This window comes from Liolophura sinensis, chromosome 10 (assembly GCF_032854445.1).
Source record: "Liolophura sinensis isolate JHLJ2023 chromosome 10, CUHK_Ljap_v2, whole genome shotgun sequence".
Taxonomy (NCBI): domain Eukaryota; kingdom Metazoa; phylum Mollusca; class Polyplacophora; order Chitonida; family Chitonidae; genus Liolophura; species Liolophura sinensis.
The window spans coordinates 26,668,843-26,691,187 of record NC_088304.1 but is presented as its reverse complement, the minus strand read 5'-3'; the positions used below and the strand labels follow the sequence as shown (position 1 = coordinate 26,691,187).

Genomic DNA, 22,345 nt, shown 5'->3' with positions numbered 1-22,345 from the left:
CGAGCAAGTGGAATTGATACAGATAAATGATTTCATGTTGGTCTATAAATGATAGGTGTTCGAGCAAGTTTTCATGAAATTTAAACTTCAAAATTTTATATTTTAAATGCAATATTTACCATGCAACATTTTTACAAAATAAATTTTAAGTACAGATGAAGAATAGGTAAGGAAGGTAATTAGATAGTCTATTATAAATTTAAATCGACAAGATTTAAAATCAGTTGGTTTAGTTCATTGGAGTCTGCAAGGGGAAAGTAGATGAAATACATGTATATGGGATATACCCTGAAGGAAGACAATCAATTATCAATACTTCCAGAACAGGTGGATATTTATGCATGCATGCATGCAAGGTTTGTTTTTTTTTACGACAGCTATGCCTATTTTTGTAGCCTACAAATTTGAAATGTGATTTGTATTTAAAGTAACACATTACGTGTGCCAAGCATGCTTAAGCTTTGTAACTCTATCATTAATATCCCACCTCCCAAAGTTCACCAACACACACCTTTCTCAATTGGTTTTGACACTTATGATCAGTTTTTGTTATTTGAATGCACGTACACTGTACATAGTATGTTGTAGGTATACCTGTTTACAGATTGTTAATTGATATTCTTGTGTAGCAAATGTTGCAAACTCATCAAACCATATGCAGTTAATAACTGGAATTGTTTGTATTTTGTTTTCACTCTGTTAGCAGGCTGCAGTGTTTACTTGTAAGAGCCACTTTGGTAGAGTGAAAAGGTTACACATGTAATGTTAGCAACAAAATGTAAATTTAAGAGCTTGAAAAACTCACAGCAATGATAATAAAGAGAATTCTGAAAAACTATATGCAAGCACAAGACCTGAACATCCAAATGATAATTCAATTCAAAGCGGAAGTCTTGGCTGAAACTACATGTAGCAGTGCATCAGTATCAGACACTTGCTGCGACTTGGTGTACATGTAGTTGATGTGATCCATATAGATTAAGTGATGGCTTACCTATTAGCTGATCTGATTTACAAGTAGCCAATTGATAAGGGTCTCCAGTCAAATCGCGGTCGAGGTGTATTTGAGCATGAAATAACCTGTCTGGAGGGGTAGGTTTTTTCGCAGTATTCATGAATTCGTATGATACCTAGTGATGTGTGGTGTCTGCATTAGTGATGTTGGGAGGTGAATATTCTGGTAGTATTTTGAACAGGAATACAAGAGCACAAGTATATGTAGTGTTTATACACATGTAAAGGGGCTTGTTTCAGCTGTGAAGTGGAGTTTGTAGAACTTCATGTGTGTGAAAGAGCTCTTAAGGCAATGTGTAGTTAGTTGTAGATACTGATGGGAGGGGGTTGGGGGTCGAAATGATGCCATTTGTATAGGAAGTTGCAGAAGAGGATGTTTACATGTTTGTGTAAATTATAATTACGAGAGAGCCACATATGGGCTCACCGAAATTGTAATTTGATGGGAAAAACAAGGTAGTAATGGAAATTCTAAGTAAACATCAAAGTTTATAATTTTTTAATTTCACTTGAAAGCAGAGATTTACAGTTATACACGTTTGTGATGTATGTTTTCACACAAACTTCAGAGACGGGGACAACATTTTGTATGTTCAGTGTTGTAGTTACTGGTAAATCTTGATTTGAGAACAAAGTTTCTGTGAGTTACGATAACTATTTCAAAAGATTAACCATATAGATAAAGCCCATAGTGTGTTCTGATTTCAACAGTAGTTTTAAAAATTGAGACTGTCATGGAAGTAGGTCATGAATTTTGCATCTGACTTTGTTTTGAGTGAAACGTGTACATTTGGGATACAGTTACATATGTGGTCATGTCGGAATGTGAGATGTCAGGTATTAATTTACTTACTGGCTAACCTATGTATACTTAAATGTGAAGTACAGACTAAATTGTCTGTTGTACAAGAAAGTGTAATTTTTCCTTTTTGTAATCCTTTATGAATCACAGACTTTCTCATGTTTCTATGATGTTGTGATTTGTACGTGAAGTTTGTTGATATAAGTTTGGTTAGGGCCATAGAGGCACTATTGTAAGTGTGGAATGCTGCCATGATAAATACACCCAGATGTATTAGCAGTTGATTAGATGACACTCACAGTTTAGCTGGTAACATTGTGTTTGTTTACAGTGAGAGACATGGCCTAGTCACAGGTAAATACAAGGTCAACTTAGGTACAGGTATTTGTATAGATATCCATAGTCATTGAAATGAAAGTGAAAGTTTTAACATACGCATGTTCATGTACGCATGTATATCAACTATGTACACATAGGGATATTGTCAAAATATAACCATGTATTGGTTAACAAGGATAACTTTGGGAGCAAATGAAATGCAAATTGTCTGAAATTAGAAATGTGTTGTGCACATACGGTTAAACCAACAGTGTGTATAGTTCATCATATGTTCTGAAACCCTGTATGACTTTCATGGAATGAAACGCATTGAAGGAAAGCAGGTATTGAACAGTTAAGTTTAAGGACCAGAAGTTCTATTCACATGAGTGGTGAAAGAGAACATTGAATGGGTTTTCCCAGTGAAAGTTTCCTCAGTAGGGTTCCAGGGCATATTTGTATACATTACGCAGAATTTTTTTTTGTTTTTTTTTTTTTAAATATTCATGAGTATTGAAAAGCCTTTGCAAGTTTCATTGAAGTGAGATGAAAGATAACACGAGGTGTTGAATGGGTTTTCCCAATCATATACAAGGAAGATGACATCATTAGCAATAATGTTATGCAAGCAAAGCAAGTTATTCTTTTTACGATAAAAAAATCTAAGATTGCAAAGTTGCTAATTTCACCTGATTCAGTTATATTTTTCAGTTTACAAAGTTTGTTGAGAAGACACTCTCTGGAAAAATGTTAAGTTTCACCACTGATAATAATATTTCTCTCCAAAAAATGGACCTTCGAATGTGAATATTTATTTCTTGTATTACATATACATCTGGTATATAATGTTTTGTCTCTGTTTGATATTTATTTATTTATTTATTTATTTATTTGATTGGTGTTTTACACCATATTCAAGATTATTTCACTTATACTACAGCTCCCACAACCGTCCGCAGGTTGCTGGAAGACCTTTCCACGTACCTCTCCGTTTCATAAAGGAACATGTAGGAGTACATGAAGGTTAAAGGCCATGATACCAAGTCACGTGAGCCAGTGATGACAGAAATATAGTTGTCATATTGTAAAGTGTAAATATAGTCTCTGTATCTCAAATGGAAACCTTAATCAACATTCTGCAAACAGGATAAAGAATTTAGTATTGTATCTGTCTTGGAAATATATGTATTATTGTATTTTCATCCTAGCAGCTATGTGAAATCCACCCTGAACACATTACATGGGCCTCTTCGGAACAAAATTCATACTACTATTTTGAAAATGCTGCGACATGTTTGTTACGTAATGTACTAACTAGGGTTGAAGAGAAGTTAAGAAAATGCATTTACAGTGTACATGTACCACCTAATTATAAGGTGATTATCATGATGGCCAGCATTCTAGATATTGCCCGAGCCTAATTATTTATACAATGTTATTGTTAAAACTTACATTGTGTAGATGTGTGCATTGAAAATGAGAAGCATTACATGTGATGAAGAGTTGAAGATCATCCTGTTTGCTCTAACAGTTCCCTTCAGCAGTTTAATTGTTACCAGTTTTTATCTGTCAACGATTGACTTTCACACATCCCACAGATAAGTGTGTGGATTAGTGACACAGCTGTTGACCCAGTTCATACAGCTTGTACCAATGTTCCTGTACTGTAGTACTGGCTGAGCACTCTAGTGAAGCTTAGCATGTACATGTACTGGCTTTGACCTAAACATTTGCCCCCTGAAGCAGTGCATTTTTAGTTGCAAATAAATGTCAGAAAATATGAATTATGACATCGAAACAAACATTTTGCACTAACGTATCATCCATACATCCAAACAAACCTCAAAATACCTTCCTAAGATCAAGAGCTGTATCAGAATTGAACAAAATGAGTAATTAGTGATGGGTGAAATTTTAGGTCTAATGCGGGATATATAACATGCACGGAAAAGTTTTTTGTTGAAACTTACACCTGGATAGTGTCTGTAGTGAGACATTCATTACATCACCTCAGAGTTACCAGCAAGGCATTGTACATACAGTAAACCTATATAGAGCTTCTAAACTGAAGTATTTCTGACAGCTTTTGGAGTATATCCTCATAAGGTTCTAGTGCGTATTTGGAGAAATTGCGCAAAATTTTTCCTAAAAAGTTCATCTGTTTTGAATAGCGTTTGCTTACAAATTGATATAAATACAAATTCACTTTGTTATGTTATTCTGTGCTATAATGTGTAAATGCTGATGGATCTATTGGCCCAATGCTATATAGATCTATCTGTAAAGACAATAAAATATGTGCACATACAACTCTATTTTGCATTAACGATGTAGTTAAACACATGGGGAATGGCAGTGGGTATCCCCAAATTGTGGTTTCCTTCACCCTGGTCAGGTACATACAGTATATTGGGGGACAGATGATAAGGTTTTGTAAACTGCACAGGTAATTTCCTCCAATGATAAATTCAAGTGCCGTCATACATGTATAGGTGAAATATTCTTCTATGTGTTAATCCTCAGCATTAAGAGACATTGAGTGAGATTAAGATGACTATTGAAGCTAGATTTTTTTTTAATTAGCTGTTTAGCTTTAGGAATCGTTCACAAATGTTACAGCGTACTTTTTATTTAGGGGGTGGGGGGATAAAGTGGTAGCATACATAAGTACGTGTACAGTGTATACATGATGCTGAATCAGCCGATAATATACCCTGGCTGTACCTGTCAAAGTATTGACAGGTAAATGTTTCCATATTGGAAGTTTCCAGGTGGACAGTAAGGTGTTTTTTAAGTGTCGAAAGCAAAGTTATATAGTTTCAAGTGTCGAAAGCAAAGTTATATATATATATGTGTTTGAATGATTGTACAGACATACATCAAAGTCAGACTTAACAAAACCCAGTAATATATTTGTGAACAAATGGCCTGACTGCTGTCACATAGCAGAAAACTATTTGAGATTGTGGCCTTAAACAGAAATCAGGTAAATGACTTGAGCAGTAGGCTGCATGCATTATACATGTACGTGTAAGCGACCAATACAATCATGGAAGATTTACATAAGTAAAGAAATGTATCATAATTTACGTCAGGAACATTCTCGTGTTTCACATTCATGGTAAGGTAATCTAAGTAGAACCCAAGATATTTATATTTGTTAGCTAGAGGTTCACCAGCTAGAGGCCATTTCCTGTTTGATGAAGACCAATTTAACACATATTCAGAGCTATTTCAGTATGGAGTGGCAAATAAATATTCGGTTCAGAGGCTGCTGTGCCAAAGATGCTGACAGATAAATTGCTTTAATCTTGTCTTTCAGCACATGTAGGTTAAGGGAATGATCAATTAGGGTTAATGGCTTTTTGTGTTCTTACTGTGTAAAAAGCACATACTGTGACCAAAAAAAGAAAAGAAAAAATACATGCCCTTGTCGTCAGTACCTGCTTGTACAGACACAGTTGAGATTTTTTTCTTCCTTCTCATACTTTTGAAGATGGTTTTGACAGATTTCATTGGTTTAAAGGACATTGTTAAACATCCGATGAAATAATCATTAGCGTTTTTCACATGAAAATAAGTGTAAAACATGTACGTCGTTGCACAAACGGCAATGATTAACACCTCCATTGCTGATCTGTTTAGCTAACGCACTTCCTGTAAACAGTTTGCCCCCTGACACAGTCCTGCTGCATACGCGCGATATCTCATCTGTTTTTAACAGTACTTGCTTTCAGTGAAATTGACACACTGACCTGCCCTTTTACTGTGTAATTCACATCTACATGTATCTTTCCACTAGCTGACCTCTATAGTTAAATGCGTTATCTTCAAGCTTTTGAACCAGTTAGCCACAATTCCTTAGATTGTTTGAAAGCTATTTTTACATCTGTTTTTACATCCTTTAAATGCATGCTTGCAATTTGTATCTAGTTTCTGAGATTTTTCCATATTGAATGCATCACAGCAGTAGTTGGAAACATGGCGAATTTATATTGTGTGAAAAATATGCAATAGCAATTTAGAGCTTTACAAAATAATTTTCAAAATAAATTGACACCCTGACAGCTGTTGTAGCCTGGTATTTGCTCCGGAAACACATACATGTGCTACTCACACGGACGAGGACTTTACCTCGGGCAGTGGTATTTTGGGATGCTTCATTAATAATGCCGTGTTTACCAGGCCAGGCGTGATTATTGTCTTTATTCCCTCATGTTGTAACAACAACGACACAGTCAGCTTAAGAGTTGAGGCATCCACCTGAAGCCTGGACAACAGTGTTAAGTACTTCACCTTATGTGTGGATATGGTGTAGTGCGAGGCAACTGTTGGACAAGCCATGGCACTGGAATTCTTCAACCGTTTCGTATGTTTGCAAGGTGTTTATTCAAACATATTCTGAAGGCATTAGTCTGTTTAGACTGATGCAATTACACTTTGTGTGAATGCCTGAAATTAAAAATTGCACTGTAAGTTGCTCTTTCATACGCGAAAAGGTTAAGGAATCAGAATACCTGTTCCTGTTTTTCAGACCAGCTTCTGCAGTTTAGGGCGTGTCTAAAGAATCTATGCTTTCTGTACAAGTTACTGAAGATCAGATTTATCGCTAATATCTTCCCTACCTTTACACATATTACTTCATGTATGTGTATTTGCATACAGATAAATCTAGTTTGGCTGTGTTCAACAGCTGTTGATGAGTTGAGGTAGTTGACAGTGGTGTGATGCTGTTAAAGGCTTATGTCAAAGTTGAACGGTACTGTACCGACATACATGTAACATGCATTTCATACCTGAAGCGCTGTGTGTATGTGCATTGCTACTACACAGTATTGTTTCAGAAAGAAATTACGTTCATATGTTTTTACATGCACTTATAAATGCAATACAATTGTGTTATCCATAATGGATTAAATGTAAAGTATATGTAAGCAACACTGGAAGCAAATATTTCAAGTATTTTGAATGATTAAACTAAAAATACTTCATTTGATATGATCAAAGAAAACCGCTGTGTCGTGGTGAAATTTCAAGATTTATACCGGAGTAGAGTTAGGTTTGTATGTACATGGAGCTGTACAGAACTCGTACAACGTAGCTTGAAGTATTCATATACATGCAATAACACATGTAGCTGTGTTATCAGTTGCGTGTGTAACTATCTCTGGTGGCCACCCCATGTCTGTTACCCTGTAACACAGCCCCCTCCAAGGGTTTGTTTTCCCCTGGCCACAAATCCAACCCTAATGGACAGAAGCTGTGGGATACACTACACCCGGGTTATGAACCCCTCGTACCTCCTGTTTAAATTGGCACAGGTTCAAGTCGGTCTGAATTGTCTCCCTTCCTATAGATAGCTTTGATTCTGTTCTGTCAGGGTATAAAATAAAATGTGAAAAAATGAAAAGAGATTGAACTGTATCTGAACAGGTAACTGTACACATAATATATGTTTATGGCATTCATAGGCATGCCTGTTCTATTGCACACTGTAGATACTGTACATACTGGGTACACATAATGTTCCTGTATGTACCTATACATAGTGATGAATAGACAGAAATGGGCCTTGCACCTACATGTGTAGAGTTACAGTGTATCTGTGAAAATTCAATGTTCGATCTGCAGAAGAGCTTCCCTCCCTCATAGTAATACATGAAAAAGTCTGTTGCATTTGTATTATAGTGTATGCTGTGCAGCAGGTACACAGAACTTTATACAAGCACAATGCAGGTGAATATCGCTGATTTCAAGTTACTGGTTCCAATCCAGGCTTTGATGGCTCTGATTTGTGATCTTATGTAAGGAGGTTTGTTTTTGGCCTAATGAGTTGTAGCACACATGTACATGCAGATTTTGTCCTAGCTATGCCCAGTTTGCAGCAACCCATAAACCAACCTGCTGTCATTCAAATGACACACACCAGTGAAGTAAATAAATCCAACTGCTGGTAATGATAAGTGAGAAAGTGTTAGGGTGTGACTGACTTCAGCATGCATTTATATACGCATATATTTTAAATCTGCACATAATGCATGCAGGCTATTTATACAGTATGTAAATGCATGGACCTGACACATGCATGTGTGCATGCAGCATCTTTGTGTGGGGCTCAGTGAGGCAAACTCAGAACTGTGTGTAAAGGCTACAGAGTTAAACATCTTTGAGTGGGGCTCAGCGAGGCAAACTCACAACTACACAAAAAGGCTACAGAGTTAAACATCTTTGAGTGGGTCTCAGCAAGGCAAACTCAGAACTGTGTGTAAAGGCTACAGATTTAAACATCTTTGAGTGGGGCTCAGCGAGGCAAACTCACAACTACACATAAAGGTTACAGATTTAAACATCTTTGAGTGGGGCTCAGCAAGGCAAACTCAGAACTGTGTGTAAAGGCTACAGATTTAAACATCTTTGAGTGGGGCTCAGCGAGGCAAACTCACAACTACACATAAAGGTTACAGATTTAAACATCTTTGAGTGGGGCTCAGCAAGGCAAACTCAGAACTGTGTGTAAAGGCTACAGATTTAAACATCTTTGAGTGGGGCTCAGCGAGGCAAACTCACAACTACACATAAAGGTTACAGATTTAAACATCTTTGAGTGGGGCTCAGCAAGGCAAACTCAGAACTACACAAAAAGGCTACAGAGTTAAACATCTTTGTGTACTATTCACCTAATAATGAAATGCACAAGGCATGTTCTCATATGTACATTGATTTTGTAGGTGGCAGTGTTTCTCTTCTCCTGGCCTCATTCGATTAGTCCAGATTACATGTTCAGCTTGTAAGCCCTGGCTGTGTACTGTCATACCAATCTGTCATCAGTAATCCATAAGCACTGTTCTCTTGTTTACAGAGGTGGAGAATGGCTCTTGGGACCACGGCCTCTCCTATGAGTGCAGGACACTGCTCTTCAAAGCTCTCCATCAGCTGATCGAAAGGTAAGTTCTGTTGTGTATTATTCCAAAAAAAAGTGTATGTGCTTACTTAAACCAGTGTTGACCAGATCGTTGATGTTACAGGTGAGTTGTGATGTCTGTAGCTCTACCCTGTAACAGAAATTCCACTCCTAAATCTTGTTGTCGTCGTTTAGTTGAAAGAGTCATAAATCAGTAGATATTAACGCTGACACTAGTGAAAAGACTCTGTTCTACTGACCATCTTCTGCATTAGAAATTATATTCTGTTACAATTTCATGTATTGTACTTTGAAATTTGGCCTTAAAAGTAATGCTGGAATTTATGGTTTCCAGTAGATTTTCAGCCAGGCTTAATAAGTTTCCATTATTACTTTCAAACATACGTCAAAACCTCTTGAGTGGAACTGTCAGAATCTGGTCAGTAGCCATGATAATAGTCAGTGACGCAGTTTTAGGTCATGTACTGGACAGGTACATCAAACTGGCCAAAAAATGGTATTTAGAAAAAAGGGTCTTTTTAAATGTGAGAAAAGGAAACTGTTTTATCAAAATCAGAAAAAAAATGTGCTAAAAATATCGTATTCTGTGACATCTTTAGTAAATTGTGTGTATTCATAGAAGATAGAGTAGGGAACTCTTTATTTATACACGTAATAACAGTTTTACCTAGGTAAGGTCAGTAGTTGTTAAGTGGGCGTCGGGCCAAGAAGAAATCCTCCAGGACTGTATTGGAATCCAATCAAATTAAAATTATTTCCGGCTTCTGTAAACAAATTACATTGTACGCAGATTAATAATAATCCACTAGACACTGCTCCCCGTGAGGTAATCGTATCTGTCAGACTGAAAGCTGTAACAAGCATGATCAATAATTAAGGGATAAAGTTAAGATTGCTGTGCAGGTTTTTTGAGGGTTTGTTTTTTTGTAAATCACTACTGGTGTGGATAGATGTGTTGCACGTAGCTATCGGTTGCTTTGTATCTAGCAGACACAGCGCTTAGCCCAGTCGCTGTGCCAGGCTGAGTAGTTTTGCATCAATAAAAGATGAGACAGAAAGAAGAGAAGAAAAAACAGATATGCTGGAAAATGGACCGGCCTCCTTGCAGTAGGGAATGTTTTGTTTGCCCTATCTATACCTTCTCAACTCGAGCTGATGTTTATAGCTGTATCTGTAGAAAGTGCACTTGTACTTGATACATGTGCCATTGACGTGTGACCTGCTGATCGACAATTTTGTACGCTGATTGTGGTACACATGAACAAGCAGCATGTTGACCACTTGGAGATCAAATTCTGTTTGCCGTCAAAATAGCTATCCACTCGGCCACAAAAAACCCCTCCCCAAATATATTTTTAATTCTGGATTCTTTTTTAAAAGTTAAAATATGAACTAAGGTTCATTATACAAACAACTGAAAACAAAACGTAAAAATACTTTGATGTACTTGTTCATATTTTTTTGAGAGTGCTAAAAGGTATTCAAATATTTGAAAACTATGCTGGGCTTTATGAGCCATACTGATTGTGTCTAGGAACCCTGACATCACATCACCTTTTTTCCTAATGTTCACCAGAAGGAAGAAATTTTTGGGAAGGTTTTTCAGTAATATTTCCCTCATGGGTTTTCAACTCATGCTGGAGTTATTCCAACATTCAGTATCATGATTAGGGTTGGATAAACTGCCTGTGACCTCTGATGAGTTCCTAACCTCTGATGGTATGGTTCATAAAGCCCACCTTAGAAGTCAGATGTTCGGCTTTAACTCTTTTCACAAAAATGGAAAAAAAAGTATATTTGTGTATAGTTTTAAGTGGTCTACTTAGTGATGCCTACTTCAATTTTTAGAGGTCTTTTCCTGTAGGTAAACATCTGATTTAATAACTTATTAAAATATGTAGTTTTGTTGTTTTCAGTTTGTCACAATGTGCTTATACAGGAGCTGTATAATACATGTACATGTTTACAGTGACCTGCAGTTAGTTTTGCACCTCAGTATAACAGTAGGGCAGTAAGACTTATGTCTTCAGAAGAGTGTGGTTTGGATGAAAGTTGATACATTATTGCCCTTGTACCAGGTCTCAGTTTTTCAAAACTGGTTTAGACATAATACCAGATTTAACTTTAGACCAAGTCTTCACTTTTGGTCTTAGCCTAAAAGAAAGTGTGTAACACTGGAATAAATATGAACTCAAACTTCTGAAGTTATACACATACTTTGACGTTTGAAAACTGTATGGGCTGCTGAGTATGGTTATAAATTTAACTATAAAGTATGACCAGTGTTAGCAATACACTTTTGAACAACTGGGCTAATATGCCTCAGCACATGAAGTTAATCATTTGAACTAGACAGGTACAGACATGTAGGCCTTCAATGCTCATACAAGTTAGGGGGGTTTGTTACATTTACATGTAGGTGACTACAATTTTGGAGAAATTTTGCATATCTGTGATTTTACATGTAGAGTTAGAAAGATGTAGAACATACATATACATGTTAAAGGGAGTACCTCCTTCGAAGTTCAAGGCCTGATTTCTCAGAGTAAGCACTTCTTAGCACTTGGGGTCATTTTTGTTGGAAAATCATTTTCCTTTGAGTTCATGTACGTGTACATTATATATATAAGACAAAACTCAGTTTAGGGATGTATTGAGTACATAATATACTTGACTTTTGTTAACATGCTCAGTAGTCTGGAGAGTACATGTACATCAGGAATGCTAATCCATATGCGATTACCACAGGGAGAGGTAAGCCTGAACTAGGTCACACATAGAACAGCCTAGAACAGGAGAATCTGTTGGGTCAGGCTCACCTCACCCCTTACCCATGACCCCTGACCTGGCCAGTGGTCCAGTGAGAGCAGGTGGCCAGGCCTAGGCTGTATCCACAGGGCTCAGGATAATAGGACATAGGAAGTGTAGTATTTGCTCCTTACCTGCCTCCTCCCCCACATAAAGCAGCCACCTTTTCTTGTCCTCTCAGCCTGACTGACTGCTTGCCCACCCTACTGGTTAACAGCCACACAGCATGCCTGGCAGTGCAGCTATGCTCCACATACTGGTGGTGGCTGCACTATTATCAGAGGGAGATACTTGTGAACATCCTTTGTTGTGATTAATGCAGACAGAGAGAGCCACATGGCAGACAAGTTACCTTAATAGGAAGAGCTGTATTATCTGAAACACTAGCACAGTATCTCTGTGATACATTGATACATGTCTTAAATTTCGCCTAATTTGTACACTTTGGTGGCTTCTGAGAGTTCAGTTGATCTTAGACAGGTGTGTTTAGGTTTGTTTGAAAGGTGGGAAAATATTTTCCTGGAAAACGTAATTTTCAGCACCAAAAGTGATTAAGTTATGGCATTTATTTGCCTTCTAAAATGCACCTTTTGAGGAGAAATTTTTAGGTCATTTACCATATACTCAAGTGAAGGTGTTCACTGAAAAATTGGAAAAGATAAAGAGACTACCATGGGCTTTTACTGTTACAAATGTTTATGGTTTTGAACATTAGTGTTCATACACTGTACATGTAGTTCTTTTTGAAATATACATTTACATGGACACCAAAATACCTGCATATTTTGGGTTGTACATTTCCTTGTTATTGTTAGTCAAAATTCCAGATAAAGCTATCAGTAGATACAGTTGTTAGATAAAATTGTTGAACTGTTTTCTGCACATGGTAAAGATATGTGCAGACGTGTATACTGAATGTGTACAATGAGGGAAATGTGTTTGATGGCTGATCAGGAGCTGATTTCCTTGCTCTGTTACTTATACATGCAATCTCCTGTTTTCTGTGACAAGTGTTCAAAAAAGTGTAGGAATTCAGGGCAGTGTTTGATGGCCGATGTATTGCTAATGTCCCAGGCCTGCTTCTTGTACACAGGTAGTTTCCTGTGACCAGTCTTTGAAAACGTGTAGGAATTCAGGGCAGTGTTTGATGGTCAATCTAGTGCTGATGTCCCAGGCCTGCTTCTTGTACACAGGTAGTTTCCTGTGACCAGTGTTCAAAAAAGTGTAGGAAATCAGGGCAGTGTTTGATGGTCAATCTAGTGCTAATGTCCCAGGCCTGCTTCTTGTACACAGGTAGTTTCCTGTGACCAGTGTTAAAAAAAGTGCAGGAATTCAGGGCAGTGTTTGATGGCAGATGTAGTGCTAATGTCCCAGGCTTGTTACTTGTACAGGTAGTTTTCTGTGACCAGTCTTTGAAAAAGTGTAGGATTTCAGGGCAGTGTTTGATGGCTGATCTAGTGCTAATGCCCCTGGCCTGTTACACACATGTACATGTACACAGTCTCCACTTTGACCAGGTTGTATGGCCCAGCAGATGTAATAGAGTCAGGCAGCTTACTGAGGCACCTCACAATAGCCCACAGCCATTGATCACCTACTCCACACAGCAGACCTCTCACTTCTATCAACTACCACCAGTCTCCTGATAATCTACTCTGCTTTTTCCACTGAAGACCTGATTGGGTTGATGGCATGGCCTTGTGAGGATCCAGTGGGGGGTGGCCGATGATCACAGATCTTGAGAATAGCCTTGACCTTAGCACTAATTTTCTCTGTGTGCATGTGAAAGAGGAATTTATGGAATTACAGCTCTCTCTGTTCAGGCCTTATACTCTATATTTATTTATTATTTTGTATTATCTGTTATTTTTATTTTTTATCAGTTTTGTCATGAAGTAACAAGTAGATACATTGAATGTACTTTGATGCAATGCAGTTCATTCATGCTTGACTGACAGCTATCAACTACATGTACATGCCTGTGCCATCCTCACAACTTACCCAACCCTGTCAGTGAAAAGAGAAGGGTGGGTTAGTAGGAAAATCTTTCATTTTATTTTGTCTAATGAGAAAAGATAAACATTTTAAAGAAATTAACACAGAGCCAAAAAAAAATCTAAAAGAAAGCTTTAGATGCTGTTGGAGTGTTATAAAGGTTTTGAACCTTAGCATGCTCTTACTGATTGCCCTACAAAATTTGAAATGTGACTTGGAAGCCAACAAAAGAAGTGAGTATGTGGGGCATGAAATTTTTCCAGGGTATCAATGGTTAACACAGTGGCAGGCAAATTTGACAGTCTGTTGGCCATTAGTGTGAGAGTAGTGAACAGAGTAAAGTTACAGTGTTGAGTTGTGCCACAAATTAGGGCTCATGTCAACCCTGTTAGCAATTCATTCTTCTCTAGTAATTTTATCTTGAATAATACCACACAAACTTGATCCTGGGGCTGGTAACTTCACTATGTTACAGGCAGTGTACCAGGATTTATTCTTCTCAAAAACTGTGAGGAATTGTGAATTTCGTTGCTAGTACCCGATGCAGATGAAATTTAAGAATTAAACAGTTACGGCTTTTTTTAAAGGTTAAGCTACAGTCATGGACACGTTAGTGTATTATATTTTTGGTGCAGAATTAACGGGGAGGGAGTGGGGAAAGTCTTATACACCTGCAGTTTAAAAGAAGTCTTGTTCACTACGCACAAATACACATAAGGGCAGAGATTTACGGATTGTGTGTTTACTTGTATATCTGAGCTAAAATTAAGTCACCTCACCTGTTTATTATCTGTGTATTTGGACTCCCCAGATATGAAGACCAGTCTGTATTGAAGCGAACTCTAAATGTTGCTTGAACTCCAATCAAATAAAGAAATATAAATAAATGGCATTCAGAATATTCTACTGGATGAAAAAGAAATGTTGATGGAAGGTGACCGTCATGAACAAGTGCTGTCTTAATATTATGCATATAATTACATGTATAAACCCCTTTGTGAAGGTAAAGATCTGATTCAAGGGTAGATGTATGTATACCATGTCCATGTCGATGTTCTCTTTGTGTTTATGTGTAAACCAATATATTCATAAACTTTGACCTGGAGAGCTTTTTATCTCTGTGTAAATTTGTATGTGCAGGCTGCCCCCCCCCCAACACCACCATCACCACCACCACCACCACCACCACCACACACACACACACACACTGGCCAAGGGTATAATACTCTGGACCAGCACCACTGATGGTTAGAACCAGGCTTTGAAGTTGGCTTTGTCACAGCCTCCTGTCCATGAAGATGATGTCTAGACCCATTAACCAGGATATTAATCATTAGGTTATTTTTACCCATCATGCGGAAATTTGTACATGGATTTGTCTCCAGTTGAAGTCACTGAAGCTAAGGGCCTTTTCCTGATCAGTGGAATGCAGTGTAGACACATGTGCTTGTTGGCCTGTAAGCTAGTTATCCCAGCCCTATCTGTACTGCCAGCTGAGCCTGGTTTAGGGCCTAGCCATTCAGCCAGGTCCTTTACAAAGTGTAGGCCACTGTTTGCTGCCCCCACATATCCTCTCTCCTCCACTGTTTGTTTACACTTGTCTTGCCCCCTTTACTCTCCTTCCTCTAGACTTGTGGCCTCTCTTAATATACATGTACATGTATCACTGGGCTGGTCTATTCAGTGTGCTAGCCAGAAACTCTTTGTTCTAATAGAAAATTTCGATAAATCTTAAGAGAGCGTGGTCTTATTTTAGGAACGATTTTAGAAAATTGGGAGTGCAGAGCACTTTAGTACTCAGCAGGCTATTGTTACATGTGTGTACATGTACATTTTGATGCCTAACTATCAGCAGACGGGCCTCAGTGGCTCAGTTGGTTAGTGCTAGCGCAGCGTAATGACCCAGGAGTCTCTCACCAATGCGGTCGATGTGAGTTCAAGTCCAGCTCATGCTGGCTTCCTCTCCGGCCGTACATGGGAAGGTCTGTCAGCAACCTGCGGATGGTCGTGGGTTTCCCCCGGGAGCTGCCCGGTTTCCACCCACCATAATGCTGGCCGCCGTCGTATAAGTGAAATATTCTTGAGTACGGCGTAAAACACCAATCAAAAAAAAAAAAAAAAAAATTCCCCAGCACAGTTGAATTTGTAAACAGACATGGGGTACAAACATGTATATGTACAGGTACATGTATCTCTGCACTGGCCTACTGTGTACCCAAGTAGTAGCCTTAGCCCTCTCAGCTGGCTCCCACAGCACAGCCCTGGCAGATTTGCATTTCATTTTGTGAATGTTCATGGGATGTATACATGTACATGTGTCTCTGGACTGGCCTGCTGTGTACCCTAGAAGCCTCAGCCTGCTCAGCTCCCCAGCAGAGCCCCAGCAGATTTGCATGTGTCAACAGACAGGGAGGTTTGTACATGTACATGTGGACATTCATGAGATGATGGATGGAGATACAGCATCTGTATTGATCCCACCATTCTCTCTCTCTCTCTCACTCCAAGGAATGAAACCATGGTGTTCCCACTTCTCTCTGTGACTAGTCAAAAAGCACTATGGGCTAGTATGAGGCCCCATCATACAGAGTGTGGGATATGAAGAAGAGTTACTGGTCTAAACAATACTGTATCCCCCCATCTTCATTCCTTACTGATACATTAGCCACCTTCTGTGCTACTAGCTGCTACTTCATGAACATTTTGATCAGGTAGCCTCCTTTGAGCAAACGTCTGCCAGGCACCTGGCTACTTTTCCATGATCTGATGTAACCTTTTACTCTAAAAGATAATTAAAACCCTGAAATTGTCTATGTATATTTGTTTCTATCATTGAGATAACAGTTCCCCCATCATTTCGGACTGGTTGGTTTTCATAAAAGTGCATCATGAAAAATGATTTTAATAGCTCTGTTCGAGTGAATCAGTACAATCGCTGAGTGTTTGATTGTTCAGTGGAAGACACTTGTCTCTGCATGGCCTAATGTTAGGCATGTGTACATTCAGGTCGATAAAGTTTTGTTTACTCAGAAAATCATTATGCTATAAATAAACATGTCGATGCAGGATTAGAGATTGACTACAGCATTGTTCGTGTGGGTACGGAATGAATGTGTATGTCTTTTGTCGAACAACTCTGAAGATCAGTCATGTGGTAGCATCGTTACTACAGTGTCTGTTTAAATGAAGTTTTAGTCTTTGTGCATTGCTTTTCGAAAGTTACATGCAGTAGTATACCAACCTTTTGGTGCCTTCTCAAATCTGAATATAGACAACTTTTGGAAAACCTTTTAACATATGATTTATTGTATTTAAACTAGATCATATGCATGTTCACGACAGGGAGTAGGAATTTCGCATTCATTTATTCCATTACATAAATATGAAACATGCTTGATACTGTATGTTTACAAACTTGTGTGTTTTCAGTGCTATTTACCTTGACTTTTGTACATGTACCTCTCCGTTTTTTGAGGTGTGCTAGAAACCTGCAGATGGTCATTGGTTTCTGCCCGGTTTCCTCCCACCATAATGCTGGTTGCTATCGTATCAGTGAAACATTCTTGAGTATGGCGTGTAACACCAATCAAATCAGTCAATAAATTGAATTGTGTGATTGCAGGTGCCTCTTGTCCCGGAACTTCATCCGTCTGGGGAAGTGGTTTGTTCAGCCTTATGACCAGCTACAGCCGGAGTCGGACAAGAGGTAAGTCACAGTTCTATCATCATACTCATGTTGTAGAGGTGGGACACCATATTAGGCAGGTGAGGCGCAATATTGGACAGGTTAGACACAGTATTGGGAAGACGAGACACAATATTGGACAGGTGAGATGCAAGATCGCTTCTAGCAGACATTCTGCTAACAACAAATATGCTATGTCAAATACATTTAGCTGACAATCTAGCGACAATATCAATCTCTTCAGAAGTATAGTTGGTCGGGTCATATAACTGTGATACTGTGGGTTTAGGTCTTAATTAGTGATTTAAAGTAGGAAAGGTATGCCACTGAATTGGATAGGGGAGATGCTGAGAGAATAATCCAGATACCATTTTTGGACAAGCAGTGTGTTTAGCTTGAACAGGTCTAGCAAATGTAACACCTTTGAATTCGGGTGGGTAGTTTTGCAAACCATGACAACACGTGCTGAGTGGTTGTGGTTATCTATGTGCCGCCTTGATAAGGCTGGATATTCTAGAGGAGGCATTATACCTCAGTCAGCTGTTCCAAATAAAAGCTGATCAAATCATACAAGTAAATAAAGCTACATGTAGGCGTAGAATTTCGAAATTTCTTGCGAGAATCCAAAGAATTGAAAGCTCAAAACAGTATGTAAAATTTACTTAGACAAATGTAACCTGTACCGAAATCATTAATCCTCAGCCTTGTTTGTACCAGAAAGAGGAACTTTAGTTTAACTGTAATTGAAATAATTTGACTCCATGCATAGGGTTGCCAAACTTTCAGGTTGGCTTCACGAGGTGACACGTGTTTTCATATCTGAATGTTCAAGACGCAGTGTTTTCTGACAAATCTGGCAGATTGCCAATACAGCCTTATCTCCCGAATCATCAGACTCGAACTTATAATTGTCTCTGAGGCCCCTTTCCCATTGCAAATGGCCTTTTCGGAATATACATTTCACTTTTTTCGACGGAGACACGTCCATTTTTACTGAAGCGGTTACCAAGGAAGATACCTGTCCATTTTCCAAACAGTGTGAGTACACCTCTACTGTTTATGTAAACACGGGTATAATCTTCCGCTTTGCTTTATTATTATCATAATTGAGAACATTAAGCATAACCTTAAACTTGCTAAGTTGATATTTAACGCAGACAAGGACTGTTAAATTGATTTTAAATACTTTTGAGTGCTCGGTGAACACTACCGCAGGGGCAGAGGTTGTCCCCGCCACACTTTCGCATGCCTTGAAGTGTTAGAACATTGTGTCCTGTATCACACACTGGCATTGGCCAAAATTTCCCGATTCAACCAGTCAAGGAGTTTGGAACAAATTGAACGGACGGAAGTTGAAACCGAGTGGCCATAACGGTTTCAGAGCAATGTGCGTTAAAACTGAAATTCGTGGTCCTTGTGGAAGAAATAAATGAACACTTCCTCTGCGCGAATATGTGTGGATTGTCGTAGACAAGTGTGGCGCGAGTCTTTGCACAAATCGATTCCCGGATTCACATCAAAATTCTAGGCCTGACATGTGCCTGTACACTGTATGTATAAATTAACACGTGAAAACTATTCAGTAGACAGAACAGCTTATTTATTTCATAGTTGTTTTATGTCGTACTTATAGAAGAGCTTATTTATTTCATTGATGTTTTTACGCCATACTCACAGAAGAGCTGGTTTATTTCATTGGTGTTTTACGCCATACTCACAGAACAGCTTATTTATTTCATTGGTGTTTTACGCCGTACTCACAGAACAGCTTATTTATTTCATTGGTGTTTTACGCCATACTCGCAGAACAGCTTATTTATTTCATTGGTGTTTTACGCCGTACTCGCAGAACAGCTTATTTATTTCATTGGTTTTACGCCGTACTCACAGAGGAGCTTGTAGACTGGAGAATGTTTTGTTTGAGTTACATGTAAGAGTTGAGATGTGATGTTTAATACACATACATGTACATGTGTACATACTGCATTTCTTCTGTATTTTTTGCATGTTTGCAAGCTTTTTGTTCTGTGAAACCTGATAAATTTTTTTTTTTTTTTTTTTGTAGCCCTGAAACTCACAAACCCAACCAGTGTAGTATTTTCTCCAAAATTAAATTAAAAAGCTGCATAAATTGCACTGAAAGTTGCTCTTTCATTGTACATATATCTACGTGTAGGTTGAGGAGTTAGGGTAGTACATACATATATCGGACTGTTGAATTTATAGAATGCCCACCCCCAAGTGTTTTAAGACATCCGCAGTAAACAAGCATGGGGCGACCTTCAGTCTTATTTGAACCTTTGTGGAATAAGGCTTTGTTTACATCCTTGTTCACTCAGCATGGGTTGGATTGATCATTAATGTGTCTGTATGCTGCTATAAATAGCGAGAGAGCTGAAGCATACGAAGCCAGTAATAGTTCACAAATGCTATCATTTCTCCTTAGTTCTGTTTATATAAACACGCTTTCTAGGCATTCATACTGTACATATCGCCAGTCTGTTTTTGACGTGCTAGCAGCCACGATAACAATTGTACATGTATTTACTGGGGGGAGGGTGTATTGGGTTTTGTTTGCTTTTTTTACAAGGCACTACACTTAACAGATAAAATCATCCCATATACATGGTCAGGTACATGTGAAGCTTGTTTTCACATTGAAATGAATGCTTCATTTAGATGATTTTTATTGTGTTTTGTGATCAGATAGCGATGGGTTTTAATATCATTGGGAAAACTGAAACAAGTCAACACAGAATGCCTAAAAGTGAACACATCATCAATATTGTTGCAAAACAGAGCAGCACCTGATCATAATTAATAATTTGATAGGAATATGACAAAAATATAATGATTTACCAATAAAAAGTTTTCATGTAAATTTCTTTCATACAGACTTAAAGGCTGTTCGAAAGCAACATTGTGAGTTGCATTTTTAACATTTTTTTGTGCACAGTCACAATGTCACCATTAATGTTTGGGATCAGCATCCAGTGTTTTTCTAGATATGGCCTTGGTAACTTTTCGTGCAATTTATGCACATTCGTAATTACATGTAGATTTTGGAAACAAAACTACATTTGTTGGATTAGCCATTTTCATGGCTTCATAAAAAGTACAATTTTATCATTCTACACAATGATACCCTTAGAATTTGCTTGAATGAACACTTTGCAAACGTGTGAAAATGTTGAAGAATTACAGTAATAAAGAAAGTAACAGGATTGATATAACCTCTAAATTACATCCTTATCATTAGTGCACTGTGACACAATAGCAAAAAATGGTTTGAAAACAAGCATTCAATCTTTTTGTCACTTCCCTCAATTTTCCATAAAGTTGTAAACATTTTGCAAATGTGCATAAATAATGTACGTGTCTTGCGTCACATGCACCTAAATCTGGTTGTGGCTGCTTTCAAACTTGTCAGTCTGTCTCTGTTCATTTTTGTTCTTTAAATCATAATTAAGACATAATTGTCCCTATATTGTTGCCTTTATCAGATTTAAGCTGTTACTGATAACTGTTTATCTAATTTATTATCAGATGTGAGATATTTATAGCAGTATTTAATACCGTGCATTTTTCTGATAGTAAATGTAAGCACGTTCATATTTTCAGTTTTAGGGTGCATGTGTTGTAAGTAGACAAGTGTAAGACTCCAAAGTTAGAACTTTGAAAATTGAAGTTAAAAGAATTATAGTTCAAATGTGCCAGTGATTTGTTTTGATGTCACAATGCCCTTCTATGTTTCATTCACCGATAAAACTGGCCACCGGCATACATGTATAATTGAGATATCCTTGCGTAGGCTGTGTAACACAAATCAGTGTATTGGTGCATTAATCTCAATGTTCTTGGAAGAGTTTATAGTATAGGCTTTTAAATATGTTCCTGAAGATGATACAGAGAAAAAAAAAGATCACTTAGTTGCAGTGTTCGCTTATTAAATTAAACTTCTGATTGTGCTCGATATCGAGTTATGCTTGTTATTGATTTTGAAAGTCATTAATGGCTGGAAGAAAGTATGAGACTCGTGCAGGTTTTCTGTGGACATTGATTTACTTGTATTCTTGATAAAGGGTTATAAGCTAGCATCTAACTGCAACCACCAGCACGGAGGTAATGTCATGCATAATTCACCAGCTGTTCTGCAGGTGGTAAAAACACAGATATGTCAACAAGGTCAGTGATCTACATCCAGCTGCAAGCATCTGCAACAAAAACTGGTCGTGATTTGTCTTGAGCCATTACTTCAAGAGCTACTTTAGTGATGAGACATGTAGGTTCTGAAGAAAAGGTTAAATGATAAGGATTGAGAGCGAATTGCTTCCTTAAAGCATAGAAAATATTGATTGTATTAAAGCCGTTGTCATTAGTTCGGGAGGATAATACGGAAACAAAAATTTCCAATTTTGCCTGGTGTGACGTCATGCAAGAACATTAGACGTTACCCATCACTGACGTATAGCAATGAATGACGTACTATCAAGCATGCATGACATCATTCCAGTGTAACTGCCTTACTCGACATCAGATAAATTTTACAGAAATTTCCGAGGATTTTGTTTTTCAGGACTCTTGACTTATTGGGATTAAAAAGTGTCATTCAGTGTAAATTTTTTTGAACTGTCGTGCTATCTATATTCCATTGGGTATCCTTCATTTCAGTTTAATATTTCAACCTGGCTTCTCTTAGGATTGAAGTAGCACTTTCAGTTTTGACGGATTCATAAGGTTAAAGATATGATTGATGTGTAAATGCTTATCGGCTGCTGATATACATGTAGATGTACATGTA

General features: G+C 37.9%; 1 protein-coding gene across 1 annotated transcript in view; it reads left to right on the top strand.

The window, feature by feature from the left end:
- The window catches only part of LOC135477222 (mediator of RNA polymerase II transcription subunit 13-like), a 57,544-nt gene that overhangs the window by 2,271 nt on the left and 32,928 nt on the right, over positions 1–22,345 (top strand). The window contains 2 exon segments of the mRNA XM_064757385.1: positions 8,994–9,078; positions 17,482–17,565. Coding sequence (XP_064613455.1) covers positions 8,994–9,078; positions 17,482–17,565 — 169 coding nt within the window.